This window comes from Lineus longissimus, chromosome 3 (assembly GCF_910592395.1).
Source record: "Lineus longissimus chromosome 3, tnLinLong1.2, whole genome shotgun sequence".
Taxonomy (NCBI): Eukaryota; Metazoa; Nemertea; class Pilidiophora; order Heteronemertea; family Lineidae; genus Lineus; species Lineus longissimus.
This window is the reverse complement of record NC_088310.1, coordinates 4389130-4406167: the sequence shown is the minus strand read 5'-3', so window position 1 is coordinate 4406167 and position 17038 is coordinate 4389130. Positions and strand designations below refer to the sequence as shown.

Sequence of the window (17038 nt, the reverse complement as noted above, 5' to 3'; positions counted from 1 at the left end):
CTGTCTGTCGATAACTTGAGATTAACCGAATTTTCTAGTGCAGATGTCCTAAGAAAGCGATCTCATTTTTGACAAATTGCCATTCCTGTGACAACATAGTCATACAGGACGAGATCTCCGGCTCGATCGCCAAGTATAAAGAGCGGCCCGATTTTCAATTGGTTTGGTTCATGAACTTCAGAAAGGAGAAAGAAGCATCTTTAGTAAGTTAGTTAACCTTTCTATCTTGTACCTTAGCAGAATCTAGTTTTTTGATAGTTTGCCCGATCATACTCAGCTCTCCTATGACAGACAAAAAGGACCAGGCCGAATCAGTCCTGGCTGCTCCACCGTGTTGACAACATGATGAGAGTGATGAGACAGTCACAGCCAGGCCGCATCAATCTTCGCCGCACTGCCTAGTTGTTAATATGGCGAGAGAGAGGAGACAATCACAGCCAGGCCAAATCAGTCTCGGCTGCTCTGCCAAGTTGTCTACATGGTGAGAGAGATGAGAGACAGTCACAGCCAGGCCAAATCAGTCTTGGCTGCTCTGCCAAGTTGTCTATATGGTGAGAGAGATGAGACAGTCACAGCCAGGCCGAATCAGTTCTGGCTGCGCCACCGTGTTGACAATAATTATGGTGAGAGAGATGAGACAGTCACAGCCAGGCCAAATCAGTCTTGGCTGCTCTGCCAAGTTGTCAACATGGTGAGAGAGATGAGGAAGTCACAGCCAGGCCGAATCAGTCCTGGCTGCTCCACCGTGTTGACAACATGATGAGAGAGATGAGGAAGTCACAACTGCGAGGACAGCAGATGATTTTGCTTAGTCTCTTCCATTGCCAACAAACAGATGGACATCTCTACAAGGTATTATGTAATATCACATCATTATGCGATGATATAACACCATGATCTCAACAATTTACATCCGATGATGCACCATATTATATTAACGTCATCACGAGACTATGCATATATAGCTGTTTCGTTGCTCCCGTCACCGAACGGTGTCATTTAAACTGTGTAAAGTTTTCCTTTTAATAAAATGTCTTGTGGTCTTGTAGGAAATATACCAATATGGCGGTAGCGAGAGAGACAACTCCTCTCATCGAAGATTTTAATCGCCAAAGTTATGGCGATTTTCGAAGTCGGAGTCCCATCGTCACAACGCCTTTCGCCGGCGAAGGCCGCAACCACGCCTCGACCCAAACCTCAGACACCACCATCTCAATTCATCCAGACACCAACACCCTCAATGTGAGGAATCTTACCTGTTCCGTCAAAGAGACACCAACTGGCTGGTGGAAGCGAAAGTGTGCGTGTATGAGCAGGTCTCGACGCGTGATCTTGGATAACGTCTCGATGAGGTTGAGAAGCGGGCAGTTGACGGCAGTTTTAGGAACTTCAGGTAAAACTCGAATCCCGTTTAAAGTAGCCAAGTCCTTCATCTTGGGTATCATTGTATCATGTCCTATATGCGTTGTGTTTTGGTCGTTACCGGTGACATCGGCAAACGAATGGGTGAGACAGACAACTCAACACCAACACGGAAAATCTATCTTGACACAATATTTCCTATTCTGCTCTAGGAAGTGGCAAGACGTCCCTCCTGGATATCATATCATGTCGCACTCCCGGGAAAGCCAAAGTAACCGGGGACGTCCTCCTCCGGAATACACGGATGACTCAGACAATGGTGAAGGAGCACATTAGTTACGTCATGCAGGCAGATCGTCTGCTTCCAAACCTGACAGTCAAAGAGACGCTCACCTACATCGCTATGCTGAAATTCGCGGCTGGGATCCCTGGTTTCAATATTGAACTGCAAGTAAGAAACCAAATCTTCATTTAGTGACTTTTCCTTGCCGTAGTCAGAATCGGTTGACCATAATCGTTTCCTAATACCAACTTCAATTGTACCACATATATGGGAATGTCTCAACGTAGCAAACCCAAGTCAAGGGGTCATGAAAACTTCACATTTGGATCTTTTACCAGGTGATGCGTGTAATCAACGAGATGGGCCTCCGTCATGTCGCAGACAGTCGCATTGGGGGTGTCATCTCGAGAGGTATATCGGGAGGTGAGAAGAGAAGGGTAACCATTGCTGCACAGTTACTTCAGGATCCAAGTAAGTGGGAGAAGCTCCCATAAAAGTTTTGAAGCGTCCTGAGTAACAAGTCCGACAACCAAACACGCATGGACCTTATAATTGCCGCAAGTACTTGCTTTTGAAACCAACATGGCTTTTCTTTGTCGCTATAACCGTCCACTGGACCAGAGTACAAGATATTCCTGAACTTTCGATTAAGAACTGAATCATTTAGCTGGATGTGACAAGAAAAAGCTGTCGTATACTTGGCGTTTTAGATATAATTTTATGGCATTCTTTCATCCTCAATCAGGGATTCTCCTGCTGGATGAGCCAACATCGGGCCTGGACAGCTTCACTGCTCACCACCTCGTCCATAGGTTGTCCTCGCTAGCTAAGAAGAACAAGATTGTGCTGATGACCATCCACCAGCCGAGGTCGGACATATTCAAGCTGATCGACCAGGTGGTCATACTGTCCATGGGGAAGGTGGTCTACTGCGGCGCGGCTTCGGAGATGGTGGGGTACTTCAAGTCGTTTGGCTACCCCTGTCCAAGGAGGGCAAACCCTCTTGACCATTACGGTAAGTAACACTAGGCAAGTTGGATTGCATCGTCTCATCAAGACTTTTTCCCCCAAGTTTGAGTATCGTTTTGTTACGAATAGCAATCAGGATCCAACACCCTTTTGACTCCGATCGCGTGAGCATTACACCAAACGCGTTCACTGGTCGCGCTGACCAAGCTCTGGTAGCGAAGTTACTTTTAGTACGGCAAACGAGATTTTACCTTTTTTCCGGAAGGATGAGACAGAGGCCTTTGATTGTCCAACTACAAGTTTAACATAATCACAATGCTAATTGTTCTTCTGTCCGATTCTTCTGCTTTTGATATTTACAATTTACATTCACATATTTGCTATGTTGGCAGTTGATCTTGCGAGCATAGATCGACGGACCGGACACAGGGAGACCGAAACGATGCAGACGTTGGAAATCCTGGTGCAGACGTTCTCAAAATCTAGCATCGACAAGGAAACCACTGATCAAATTGAAGAGGAAGTGACCCAGACTTCGGATGAGGAGGGTCTGGCGACAGGTGGTTACTCATTAACTTTTAGTCGACGGACGCCCGATTGGTTCTCCACTATGCTCACTTTACTAAGGTAAGCGAATGATGGTTTGGGTGGCTTTTATGGCGAACAGTGTTAGAAATAAAAATTCATCTATGAGCCTATTGTCATTCAACAGCTTTCATGGAGTCGATAGGCCTAAATCAGCGAAAGCAAATTAACGTAATGTCACTTTTCTTTTGAAGGAGGATGACGTTAAACCTGACAAGAGACCGCACTTCATTCGCCATGAGGAATGGACAGTTGGCAATCTTCAGTCTATTCATATTCCTGTTCATTGGGCACTTGAAGGACACACAGGAGAGCATCCAAGACAGGACTGGCATCTTTTACGAGACCGTCCAAGTCCCTCCATACGCTGCATTGCTCAATGCGGTCTCATTGTGTAAGTCGATGGCAAAGTATCCTATGGCTGATGGATGACGAGAGACTTGGCCCTCTCAGACACTTTCCATAGAATTTGTTCACACCAGCAACCGGAGAGGCAAGTCATGAAATCGAAATCTTTGCTTTGATTTCCATCAACACCTCACCCATGCTTCTCTTCTTCAGTCACACAGCTTCGTGATCTTTACTACCGTGAATCTCGAGATGGTCTCTACACCAGCAGTCCATTCCTGGTCGCTTACTTCATTCACATCCTACCATTCAGCTTGATTGTCTCCGTTCTCTTCTCTACAATTACGTACTGGTAAGAGCATACCAAAAATGGTTTAAGACTTAAAAGGCGAAGACGAAGACGAAGCTACAGCTTTCAGTTTTTAGTCTTAGAGAGGGCGGGAGGATTTCAAGGAGATGCCAAACACATTCGATCATCTTCTTCGGCTTCAAGCAATTGGAAATTGGAAACCAAGAGGAACTGGTCTAATAGCCTTGTTTTTATGAAGTAGAGTAAAGGTTGTACAGCCGCATGTTAACCACTTTAAGGCAACCTTAAAGAACTACATGAACATGGCTCCTGTCTTTAGTTTCCCGCTCAGGGAGTGCGGGCAAGGGGAAGGGGGGCATTTTTCAGTGAAAGTGGGCCATGACATCACTGGCAAAACAACCTGCTGTTTGTTCTAAACAATTTCATCTTTCAGGTCGATAGGGCTCTACCCAAGCCTGAACAGATTCGGCATCTACTTGGCCGTGGTCTTTATCTTACACTATGCTTCCGAACTGCTGGCAGTGACAATACTGGCCATCTTCCACAATGAGCAGATTGTGGCTTCGATTGTGTCCCTGATCTTCGTCGCCTCTGGTCTTATTGCATCTGGATACCTCAGGTAAGCAATATCCCTCTTAGTCAACATTTCGTCAGTTCGTTCATTTGGTTGTGGCTTTGGTTAGGGATGGGGACAAATGCTGCGCCTTTTACTAGCCCTACACTCTTCAAGCTGGTTGATGGCTCCAAGGATTTTGTTCGCTCCTAAATCTCGACTCTTCTAGCTGGCTGTTCTTCACAGTATTTAGTTGGCTCTTTACTGGTTATTGATTTCCACAATAATTGGCGACTCGGCTGGTTACCAATTTCGGGAAGTATTACCTCTTCCAATTGGTCATCAATTCTCTTGGACTGTGGAGTCCTCCGTTAGTTAATATCCATGCAATGGTCTGCCATGATCCGAGTCTTTTGTTCAAGCTGTTTTCCCAGAATGTATCGACTCTTCTAGCCGGTTATAAATTCCTTGAAATCAGTTGCTCAATCACTTGCTCACAAATAGCTCTTTCTCTCATGTATCCTTCTAGGAGCACGGAGTCAATGCTGCAGATATTTCGGTGGATGAGCTGGGGAACTCTACACAAGTATTCCAGTGAGATTGTTGTAGCGAATGAATACCATGGGTTAAATCTAACATGTGACAAGTTGGACAAGGGTAGGATGCAAAATATTGTCAGCATTGTTTGCAGTCCTAGAGTAGAGTAGAACCTTCATAATATGAATAAGGATTCCTTACATAAGGGGTGAAAAATGCAAGTTGCAAGTTGCAAGCGCGAGTCAAAAACGCAAATTCGGAGTTGAAAATGCAAGCTGCATCATCCAGCCAGCAAGGTCATTGATGCTATTCCAAGCTAATAGTAGGAGAATGAATTAACTTTGGATTTTCTTTTTCAGCATTGCCCTGCATTTTCACCAATGGAGACATCTACCTGGACATGTTCTATCCAGAATCAGTGGACCACATCAATGTTGACTTCTACGCACTTGGACTCTTTACAATAGGCCTGGGATTACTAGCAATGATAGCTTTCAAGATCAGGCAAACACCAGACCTTAACTGAACAGAAGTCTTCATCTCTACCACCCAGTAGTAGACACAAATAGTTACAAAGCATGGTAGACAACACTTGGTGCTGATTCTTATCAAGAACTGTTTATTAGTTCTTGTTGTTAAAGGAATTGATATGGAACCGTCATTTCGGCCAAAACCTTGGCTGCCGCCTCATTTTGGCAACATATTAGCTCCATCAAACCAATACCTCCAGTTTGGGATCAATTCCCTAATCATACTGGTGCCCTCATGCAAACATGAAACATGTAAAAAGCACTGATTTTAATGTGTAAATAGTCCCTTTATTTATGTACAAAACATGCACCTATACAGATATAATGTGGGAATGGAAATTAGCAAATGTAATAGGCTTAATAATACTGTACGTCACATGATTGCAATTTGTTCTCACAATAAATGCATCATTTTCAAATTCTTTCACAAATTCTTCGTTGCATGGAATTCCTGAAAAGGATTCCTAGCAATTTAAGATGACCCCTCACCATAACCCTTCTGCCCCCTTTATCACTTCATGAACTCCAGAGTTAATTATTTCTTGACATATTCATATAAAATCATCCTAACTCATATCACAGCAGCACCAATCTCTAGCACATCTCAGAGGACACTTCTACGTCCTGAGCAGACGAATTTAATCCATCTCGAAATTTAATCCAACACTTTAATCTCGAAATTTAATCCAACCATACCATTACTCACAGCAAACTGCATGCTAAAACAGTTCACTTGGCAAGTCTTTCTTCCATGGATAACTGGTCTGAGTGCCCGGAGCCTGGACGCTGATCGTAGCTATTTCACATGAACGTCTTATTGTCTCCTCCATACCAAGGTCGGGATACTTGGCAAGGTAGCTGGCTAGTGCACCAACAAATGCATCTCCTGCCCCCTGGAATAAGAATTTGAACAGCTGTAGTAAGCAACAGCAGAGTGTCAGGGGGAAGAACGTGACATTTCAGTAACAAGAAGGAGAAGTTTCCGTCTTCAGTTTATTGATCTTTTCATTGCATACTTGAGACAGGTAGCAGTTGACATTGGCCTGCATGGAGCTGTAGTGCCCGGCCAATAGCTACACCAGGTGAGCAAAACACCTCTTTCGTCCTCAGTCAGCTGAGCTAAAAGTTCAATGCAAACTTACAGTTGTGTCCACTGGTGTGACAGACCTAGCCAGGATATGAACTGCTTCAGGCTTGTCCTTTGATGCAAGCACACATCCCTGGCTCCCTAGGGTGATTATAACCATCTTACAGCCTCTATCAAGTAAGGCTTTAGTAGCCGTCTTGGCATCATCCACTGATGAGACAGGGAGGCCAGTCAGGATTTCAGTCTGAAACCAAAGAGACAGCTTACTCTAAAGGAGATAAAGAAAGAATTTTTCTGCCTCCACTGACTTTAAATTGTTACATTTTATAATGAAAGTGGGATTACTCAAAAAAAATGCACTCTGTTGGACTGTAAGTAAGGTAAGTCAGTGCAAATCACTTAGAGTGGATTTACTGCAGAATTACTTGAGTGGATTTACTGCAAAATCACTTGATTTTATACACGATATTCTTATTTGCTTATACTTCAATATACAAACCATATCCTCTTTTTGCTGAGGAGTGTCTAAACAAAAACGTTCTCATGTAGATTATTGCCTTGATTTTGTTCAGTTGACCTGTACCTTTGACTATTTATTCTTCAACCCACCTCTGTTTCATTTGGACAAAATATATCACAGGTTTGGAACATTTCTGGATCAAGACTAGGTTGGCTAGGGGCAGGATTTAGAATGGAAGTCACTGAAATAACAATACTGTCCATCAAAAGGTGTGTACATCTACATGCAAAAATATTTGATGACAGTGCAATTCCATAATTTTGATACAGTAAAACCTCTCTATTAATGACACACTTGGGATGGACAAATGCTCTCCATGATAGAGTGGTGTCCAGATTATGGGTCAGATATATTGAATGGAAATGCTTTACTCTGGACCAAAGTGGAGAGGGTGTCCTGCCTGCTAACAGAGGTATCCGCTAACCCAGTTGTCTGCTAACCGAGGTTCCATATCACCCATTATTCCAAGTGAAGAAGCCATTTCTAAAATAGCTGCAAGTCTCACCTCCATGTTTCTTTGCCATTCTAAGCGCGGCTAGTGTGATTTCTGGCCGCACCTCCAGCTGACAAACCATCACTTTAGACGACTTGATAATATTCTCAGCCTTGTTCAGGTCTTCCTCTGACAATTTCAAATTAGCACCACTTACAATGACTATTGCATTTTGTCCTGCAAAGAAAAGATCAAAAATGTTCAATTATGGAAGTCCACATGGATAGTTATTCTTTTCATCAAGTATGGATTCAATAGAATGCGCATTGGCCGAAGTAAAACCTCAGATTAGGGTCCACCTCAGATTAGGGTCAACCTCAGATCTGCAATTTAACTATGCATGACATCTTAACTATGAATTCCTCTCGCTTACCATCATCATTGACTGCAATAGGTGCCACTCCTGACGACGCTTCTTTGGTCACACTGACATGGTCTGTAAAGACAAGATCATGGGACCTTTTAGAACAAAAAACAATGAAACTTACACTTGCCTATTTCTCTTCCATCTAGTTAGTATTATTGCTGAGTTTGAATGACCAATCAACTTACTGACATTGCAGAAAATACATTTTGTGTCATTCAAACTTACCTATGGAACACTTTTGCATGTTACTCCATTTGGGCTCAAACACAAGAGTATCCCTTTAATTTTCTAAAGGGAGAACTGAGTTAACAGCTCGGCCGCCAGGCGGCGCCCTGACCGATCCCGCGAGATCGCGCCGATCTCATGCCGCCATATTCAGTCTTTACTCTTGTGCTTCTACGAAGCACATCGTTTTTTCAAAGCTGCCGTGAATACTACAATCAAGATGTACAGACCGGGGGAGCTGGCTGGACGTACCCATAAGTCTTTGCGGTAGTCTCGCGCGTACCGGATATAACCCATCAAGCTTTTCTCCTTCAGAGAAATACTGCGTTGCGCTCAAGTGCCTTATAAGGCTGTGAACAAAATTAACGTTCGACCAATGAGAAAGCCACATTACCCTGCATACGAGGTTGGACGCGTGATCACTAAATGACAAGTAAAAATAGAATCAGACCACATGTTTCTTTTTGTCAGAATGCTGCCGTTTGCTGTAGTACACGTGTGTTGTCCAAATTTTCGATTTCAAGCAAGTTTAAGGCCAACCTCGTGTCCACCAGACTAATGCATAATTGGCAGTTGAGCGCAACGCAGTATTTCTCTGAAGGAGAAAAGCTTGATAGGTTATATCCGGTACGCGCGAGACTACCGCAAAGACTTATGGGTACGTCCAGCCAGCTCCCCCGGTCTGTACATCTTGATTGTCGTATTCGATTTAAAACCAAATTCAACCAGCCAAGTCTAGACGATTTTTGGGTTCATTCACCAACGGAGTAGACCGCCAAACTAATCTTGGCATTAGTATTGTCCAGTCTATTTAATTATAGACATTTTCTTAGCTAGCTTAGTCGACCCGGCTCCATTATTTTGATCTTGGTAGGGTAGAGTTAAGTAGGCTATTCTCCGCTCTATTGTAATAAACAAGACTCAGATCGATTGCAATAGTGTTTAATTCAAGTAGGCATGTTTTCCTTTCCATTAATTATTGCGTCCTTTCTGGCCTACTTGGGGTTCCCAGTGTTTTTATTGTCATTGGTACCATTTTTTATATGGCGTACCCCTCCGACGGCATCCTTTGTCTCACCACAAAGGAATGCGTCTGGTGGCGGGAAACGGGCCGCGAAGACGCCTAAACCCTCTTCCGGTTCCGTTTCCGGGCATATAACCCGGAGGTCTAGCAAACCTCCCGCCACCAACCCTTCCGTCAGCCGAGTTCCGGTTCCGGCCGCGGCTGCGAAGGATGCGGGATCTGACATTATTAATGTATGTGGTCCCAAGGGAGACTTACATCCAATAAGTCTCCAAGGGTTTAATATACCCCGGACCTCAGGGAACCTTCCGGTTCCCCTGTCGTCCGCTCCCCCGAGTACAAGCCCTTTGTACCCGCGGGAGCACCCTGCTTCCGGTCCGCCGATTGCAGTTCCGGTTACTGACGCGGGTTCCCGTTTTTCAGTAACCGAAGACTCTACTGGGGGTTTTTCTCAGTCTTTACTGCGAAATAACCCCAGTCCTCACGGACACAGTAGAGTAGGGCCGGACCTTATAACGCCACCTCCGAAACGCCATGCGTCTTCGGTAACAGCGTTTCCGCCCTCCGTACCTCCTTCTAAAAGGGCTTCCGGTAGCTCCATACCGGCGAAGGAGTTACGGGCATTTCCGGTTTCGGACTTCGTCCTACCGGAAATGCAGGCACCTTCCTACGTTGGCCAACCTCTTGGGTGGAACCAACCGGAAGTGCCACCCCCTCCTCGTAGCAGAGGCGTCGTTCCCATGGAACGAGCTACGCAGAGAGGACATCTGAACTCTGGTTCAGAATATGGGCAACTTCCGCTTCCGGAAGACCCATTCGCCCGCACATACGGCTTCCAGGGTTCGCTTATGCGCTCACCCTCGCCTCAACCGCCCGTCGTTGAGAGAAGCCGCACGTCGGGTCCGGAACCCGAGTCGGGACAGCAACTGTCCCAGCTCATCCAGATGGTAGCAGGTCTTTCTGATAGACTCAGCCATCTGGAGCAGGGTTCCGGTTCCTCTGGTGCGCCTGGTCCCATCGGATACCCACCATCCGACTCCTCTATTTTAGAGGAATTTTCTGAGAACGAGAGTTCTCAGCCAGGCTACCGCTCCCCCAATCAGGAGGAGCTGTCACCAGAGGAGGCCAGTATCCTGTCGGATATGAGGACACTCAGATCCTTGATCAGAGCGTACCTCCCGCAGGATCTGTGCCCTACCCCGCCGGAACTGCCAGCCTTGTCAACACCGACCTTTTCACTCTGGGGACAGGAAGTGGATCCCAATCCACAGGTTTCTCAAGGCTCCACTCGGGCACTTGAATTCCTTCCTCCCTCCCCGTCGGTGTTAGCAGTCTCTGAACTTTTGGAGCGTACAATCAGAGACTCACAAGGCGCCCACCAACGTACTTCCATCCCTGTCCTTCCGGCAGTCGGACCGGAAGCTTGGTGTAAACCGGGGAAGTTGTTCACGGCACAACTTCCTCCCGTTAGGCAGTACCGCGCTGACTATTATCGAGTCAGCTCGGCCGGCTGTCCAGCTGCAGCATCGACTTCCATATTAAAGGACGATGTACAGCTGGACCAACTCGTGCCTAGGGTGACCTCCTCCTCGGCTTACCGAGACCTTAGAGCACAAGAGGGTCTGGCCAAAAACACGTTAGCGGTGCTCTCCTACGCAGAGCACACTAACCTGGCCCTAGCCAGATCCCTAAAAGATAATGAGTCACTATCTGATGACACAAAATCGCTTGTGACATCCTTGTCACATTCGATTAGGCACGCTATTGCGCTGTCCGCCAAGACCGCAGCAAATAGCGTCCTACTCCGTAGAGACGCCGCACTGGGCTCTCTCAATGGCATCAGATCCCTCCAGCTGGAAGGGGCCTTAAGAACCGCTCCTATGGACGGTTCTTTCCTGTTCGCAGATTCTGTACAAGAGGCGGCTCAAGCACAGAAAGATTGGGACAAATTATATGCCCCCACTGCGACACAGAGGGCCAAGACCTCTCTACCTAACGCTAGAAAGATAGAGAGGCCCCAGCAGGCATCGGGTTCAATCCCGTACGCCAGGCAGGTCCTGCCTAGGCCTACCCCGCCTAGTCAGCCTGCTCCTGCTGGATCCTTCCGACGGGAAGCGGAGGGTCGCCGGACTGGAAAGAGGAAAAATACTTCCTCTAACCAGGGTGGATCCGGTCCGACTAAGCACTCCTTTCGCCCAAGGGGTGCTGGCCGGAAGAGGTGACTCCCCCCTCCTTTCTCCTCCCGGACGCAAAAAGGAGCCGACTCCGGTAGTCGGGGGCCGTCTGCAAAAATTTGCAGACATTTGGGACGATTGGTGCCCAAAGGGGTCCCCAGTCCCAAACATGTTGAGGTACGGAGTGAAACTAGATTTCAACCGTACCCCCCCGACTACCATATATCCAACCCCAGTTCAGCCACCGAAGGACCCAGTCAAGGCCTCTGCCCTCCAAGCAGAGGTCGCGACATTACTGGAGAAGCAAGCTATCCAGGTCCTTCAAGATCCATGCTCCCCCGGCTTTTACAGCCACGTTTTCTTGGTTCCCAAGAAAGCAGGGACATGGAGGCTGATCATAGACCTTTCCAGGTTAAACACCTTCTTGAATGTTCCTCATTTCAAGATGGAAACCACCAGGTCTATAGCAACGGCGATACAGCCCAACGATTGGGCGGTATCGATGGATTTAATGGATGCGTACTTACATGTACCGATCCATCCAGACTATCAACACTTCCTTCGATTCCATTACGAAGGAAAGACGTATCAATTCAGGGCCCTGCCGTTCGGTCTGGCATCGGCACCCCTAATTTTTACGATGATAGTCACAGCCTTCGTCGCTCCCTTTCACGTGATGGGGTTCAAGCTCCATCACTACCTAGACGATTGGCTACTCCGTTGCAAATCGCGGGAACTACTACTGCAACAACTTCAGGTTCTAAAGCAAAAAGTAGTTTCCGCAGGTTGGATTATCAACGAAACAAAGTCAGAATTCATACCATCCCAAGACTTCGTTTACGTTGGAGTTCGGTTCCTTACGGCCATAGGGAAAATGCTGCCCCCCCTAGACAGGATAAAGAAAATTCTTCATCTCGTCGCAGAATTCAGAGGAAGGACTCAAGCTCCCGCAAGGCGATGCTTGAGCCTTTTGGGACTTCTGAATTCGGCAGCAGACCAAATCCCCCTTGGCCGTCTATATATGCGTCCCATCCAGATGTTTCTAATGTCTCTATGGAAACCCCACAGGGACCCATTAGACAAGTTGGTATTGATACCTCAATACCTACTCAAGAACGTCTGGAACTTCTGGGAGTCGGAGACTCGTCTCCAAAGCGGTGTAGATCTTGCTCCACCGCCCCCAGAAGTGTCCCTGTTCACAGATGCTTCCCTACTAGGGTGGGGAGCACATCTGAACAACGGGGACATGTCCATAAGAGGTCTATGGACAAGGGAGGAGACCATTCTTCCAATAAATATATTGGAAATGAAGGCTGTCCTTCTTGCCGTGAGGGCTCTTTCCCTTCGCCTGAAGAATCGGAGAGTAACCCTGTTCTCCGACAATTCTACAGTAGTAGCATATGTCAGGAGACAGGGAGGCACAAAGTCCGGCATTCTTTGCCAGCTAACTTGGGAGCTTTACCATCTTTGTGCCGACCTTGGAGTATCGATATGTGCCAGACACATACCGGGCAATCGCAACATCCTTGCCGACGCCCTGTCCCGTCAGAACAAGCTAGTTCAGACAGAGTGGACACTCCATCAGGAGATTGTAGACGACCTTTGTCGCCTTTGGCAATCTCCGAAGGTAGATCTGTTCGCCACCAGGCTGAACAATCGCCTTCCCATCTATTACTCTCCACTTCCGGACGAAGAGGCCCTGGAAGTCGACAGCCTTACAGCCTCTTGGGTCGGGCTGAACGCATATGCGTTTCCACCCCTCCCTCTCATCCAACCAGTCCTGAACAAGATCTTGACCAGCCATCCGGTGAGAATAACTCTCATCGCACCTTGCTGGCCAAATCAGGCCTGGTTCCCAGCCTTGCTGGAGCTCCTGATAGATCACCCCAGGAGTCTTCCTACTTGGAAGCACCTCCTGTGGCACCCCCTGGGGAGATGCTACCACCAGAACCCTGGATTTTTCAAGTTTCACGCCTGGAACTTATCCAGTTGCATCTCCACCAGAGAGGCTTTTCGGACATCGCTGTCAAGCGCATGTCCGCACCTCAAAGGGGGTCTACCCTTGATGTGTATCAAGGAAAGTGGTCTACCTTCACTTCCTGGTGCAGGGAGAACGGAGTTAATCCGATCTCTCCCTCTATATACAGATTAGTTGATTTCCTTATTGAATTATTCATGGAAAGACAACTATCTGTCACGGCTATAAAAGGGTACAAGTCCGCCATCGCTTCTACCCTCCGTGTTTTAAGCACCTGGGATCTTCGTTGGGAGGACCAAATAACCCCTCTTTTTAGAGGAATGTTATTAGAGCGTCCTAGACCGGTTCACAACACCCCTAAATGGGACCTCTCTGTTGTCCTTAAGGTGCTCATGAGGCATCCTTTTGAACCCATGTCTATTTCATCCATGAAATATCTGACACTCAAAACGGTCTTTCTAGTAGCCTTGGCTACCGCCCAACGGAGATCAGAGCTCCATGCACTTTCTTTTAAGAAGCTGGCTTTTAGAGAGGGAGGGGAGGTTATCCTGGCTTTTATACCAGGATTTCTGGCGAAGAACCAGGGACCGGCCGCCTCTCGGCCCCCGGTTACTATTCCCTCTCTGTCAGGAACGATCTCTTATGATCTTCCTGACAGAACTTTATGTCCCGTCAGGGCCCTAAAGTTCTACTTAAATAGGACAAAACCTCCCGGTATCCGCCAGGGGAGAGAGCGTTTGTTTTTGTCCTATAAGGAGGGAAATAAACGAGAGATAGCGGCCGCCACTATTTCAAGGTGGATTGTGGAGACTATTCGTCTTTCCTACAACACCTTGAAGACTTCCTCTGATCTTCGTGCGCTAGCTAACATCTCAGCGCACGAAGTTAGAGCACTAGCCACCTCCTGGGCTAACTACCGAGGAGTTGCTCTTCAAGAAGTCGTTTCCGCTGCATGTTGGAGTAATCACTCCACATTCTCTCGTTTCTACCTACGAGACGTTTCTTCCCTCGTAGATGGCATGCACACAATCGGCCCGATTGTGTCTGCGGGGCATGTTGTTTGATCCTGGCTAGATCAAAAAAGGGGGGGGAAGCCCGATTGAAGAGTCAAACGCGCATCTTGCGCCATTTTTGATATGCCCTATCTTCAACATCCAGGCAACCCCTAGTAGACTAGAAAGGACGCAATTTCTTATTGTTGTTTAGCAATAACTCATTCTACACCCTTCAACATGCCTTACTTGCTCTAAGCTCTGTTGCCGGAAAGAAGATGGTTTTATTACGCAATTCTAGCGCTTTCCGGAGAATGGGTCTATTACTCTCTATAATATGATTGTAATACCGAGATCAAAATACCGGTCCTCCGGTTCTCCCCATTTCTTTCCCCTGGCGGTCCTCCTTAGCTAATATGCCGGTGGTGCCTCCTGGATGGAACAACAGCTCAGCCTTAGGTAAGTCCTCGTTTCCCACCTCCAATAGGTTGCTGGGATTCGATGCAAAAGTGTTCCATAGGTAAGTTTGAATGACACAAAATGCCCATTTCCTTACAAGAAATGGCCATTTTGTTAGTTCATACTTACCTATGGAACACGGCCCTCCCGCCGTCCCCACAAACGGGACATACTCTTTATTAACGCTCAAGAGTAAAGACTAAATATGGCGGCATGAGATCGGCGCGATCTCGCGGGATCGGTCAGGGCGCCGCCTGGCGGCCGAGCTGTTAACTCAGTTCTCCCTTTAGAAAATTAAAGGGATACTCTTGTGTTTGAGCCCAAATGGAGTAACATGCAAAAGTGTTCCATAGGTAAGTATGAACTAACAAAATGGCCATTTCTTGTAAGGAAATGGGCACTTTCTTATTTTAGATTTTATTAATATTGTAAAACCCTGGGAAATATGGCCAGGTTCAATGTCTAAGTAAGGGAGTGTCTGAGTAACCATGCAGTCTGCATTCCTGATAGTATTGTTAAGCATTCCCCCCACATCTGTCTTCTACAGCTGGAGTTCATTTATCAATCTAAGTTTATGAAAACTGGACCTACCTATGTTAACACTGTTGTCTTTGAAATTTTGGATATAATCATGTCCGAAGGTGTCATCACCCAGCTGAAAAAGAAGACCCTGATAATAAGTAATTTATGTTATGTTCACGACGCCAAAAACTAAAGCAAATGATTTTTTAAGGTTACATTGCTCTCAGTCTCAGTACATGTAGTACTGTTCACCACACCAGAAAGTAAAAGTTTTATAAACGATGAAAAAAGGTTACTTCACCTTGGCAACCATAGCAGTAGTCGTGCCCAATCTTGATGCCACCACACACTGGTTAGCTCCCTTGCCTCCAAACCCAATGGCAAACTTGTGTCCGTGAAGTGTCTCACCAGCCTTGGGGAGTCTTGGGACATAGCTGAAATAGCGGTAAATACAGGGTCTATGGTGAAGTGAAGATCATGGATTGATATGAGGGGTTCACCAGTGCAATTAGGTATAAATATTTCTTGCTTTTCATTAATCTTAATGTATTGACATTGTTGATCTCCAAGATCCCTGAAGATGTTATCAATAAAATAGGATTGCTGAACACTGCCGCAAAATTCCCTGTGGCATCACCAAGAATGTTGTCTTGATTTGTATCAGGTATTGACCAGTTCAACCAGTTGACCATCCTGAAGCTCATCATATGCATATCAGGATACAAAATCCTTGGTGGTCAAGATGAGATGCCATCAGTATTGCAAAGCAAGTACCCTACTAAAGTCCCGACTGAAGTAGACGCGCCTGTAGCGGTTTCTCATCCAACTTATTCACAAAAACAGAATTTGTGTGACCACACACCTTATCAAATCAATATTGCAACTCCCAACAACGACCACATCCATATTATTGGTGAAAAAAAGGATCGGAAAAGACAAAATCCACACACAATGTCGGGGGAACCCCTCAATTTATTTTTAGGTCAAGGGAAATCTCAACCTCGATTCTATTCGACCTGAAACCGAGGATAGTCAAATTGGCGCCAAGTTTAAACTTGTTTGATACCCGTTTATCATCCCGACAGTTTTCTTCACTCCTTCGTCATCGAGATCGGAGTAGGCCTATTGTTTGTAGCCTATGTACATACATGTATATATAAAGAAGTTATAGAGTAGTTTATACGAAGAAGATGTCAGATAATAATTTAGAGAGAGTTGGCATTATTTCTGCATTCAAGTTCACCGCGCGTGTCAACTGATCGAGTTATTGCATTGGTCCAACAAGAAACATGACAGGTTGCTAAATTGCTGACAGAGTGTACTTCAGGGCAACCATTCCAACGAGATGAAAAGGCCGTTGTGAAATGAATAGCCTGAACTAACTTTGACATCGCACTCTCAGATAATGCAACTTTCCATGATCTTCATGTAACACAACGCATGCAGCGCATTCCTAGGCGACAAAGCGATCGCATCCTGAACTTCAGTGCAACACTCGGCACTAGGCCTAATGACCGGGCAACGACTGACTCTGGTATTTGAGGATGCAGCAACCGGGATGTCCGACAGTTCCAGTTTTGATTAGTGTTATTTGGTCAAACCACCGTTTCAGGTCAATACGATTAGTTTGATATCGCTGCCCAGTGCTGCGCCGTTTACCATCTTGAAAACCAAGAGCTCACTGACTCTGATGCCATCACTGTTGCGTGGGCCAACGAAT

General features: G+C 46.3%; 2 protein-coding genes across 2 annotated transcripts; one reads left to right on the top strand and one right to left on the bottom strand.

The window, feature by feature from the left end:
* The first annotated feature begins 123 nt into the window (after positions 1–123).
* Positions 124–5865, top strand: LOC135485446 (ATP-binding cassette sub-family G member 5-like). Its single transcript, XM_064767458.1, has 11 exons — positions 124–203; positions 1050–1393; positions 1575–1813; positions 1984–2116; positions 2391–2660; positions 3007–3241; positions 3394–3593; positions 3761–3899; positions 4291–4476; positions 4940–5067; positions 5307–5865. Exons 2-11 carry the CDS (start codon positions 1063–1065, stop codon positions 5471–5473), a joined length of 2028 nt encoding a protein of 675 aa, XP_064623528.1. The 5' UTR covers positions 124–203; positions 1050–1062; the 3' UTR covers positions 5474–5865.
* Positions 5767–16281, bottom strand: LOC135485447 (ribokinase-like). Its single transcript, XM_064767460.1, has 8 exons — positions 16181–16281; positions 15620–15752; positions 15388–15451; positions 7951–8013; positions 7590–7754; positions 7174–7265; positions 6620–6808; positions 5767–6370 (listed from the first exon to the last, which is right to left on the bottom strand). The coding sequence occupies exons 1-8, from the start codon at positions 16222–16224 to the stop codon at positions 6197–6199; spliced, it is 924 nt and encodes a 307-aa protein (XP_064623530.1). The 5' UTR covers positions 16225–16281; the 3' UTR covers positions 5767–6196.
* Between the last annotated feature and the right edge of the window lie 757 nt (positions 16282–17038).

Coding starts and splice junctions, on each gene's coding strand:
- LOC135485446 (XM_064767458.1), top strand. CDS start 1,063: ATGGCGGTAGCGAGAGAGACAACTCCTCTCATCGAAGATTTTAATCGC. Junction 1,394..1,574: donor GGCAGTTTTAGGAACTTCAG/GTAAAACTCGAA, acceptor ATTCTGCTCTAG/GAAGTGGCAAGACGTCCCTC. Junction 2,661..3,006: donor AAACCCTCTTGACCATTACG/GTAAGTAACACT, acceptor CTATGTTGGCAG/TTGATCTTGCGAGCATAGAT.
- LOC135485447 (XM_064767460.1), bottom strand. CDS start 16,224: ATGGATGTGGTCGTTGTTGGGAGTTGCAATATTGATTTGATAAG. Junction 15,753..16,180: donor TGCAATATTGATTTGATAAG/GTGTGTGGTCAC, acceptor CCGCTATTTCAG/CTATGTCCCAAGACTCCCCA. Junction 8,014..15,387: donor AGACAACAGTGTTAACATAG/GTAGGTCCAGTT, acceptor TTGTCTTTACAG/ACCATGTCAGTGTGACCAAA.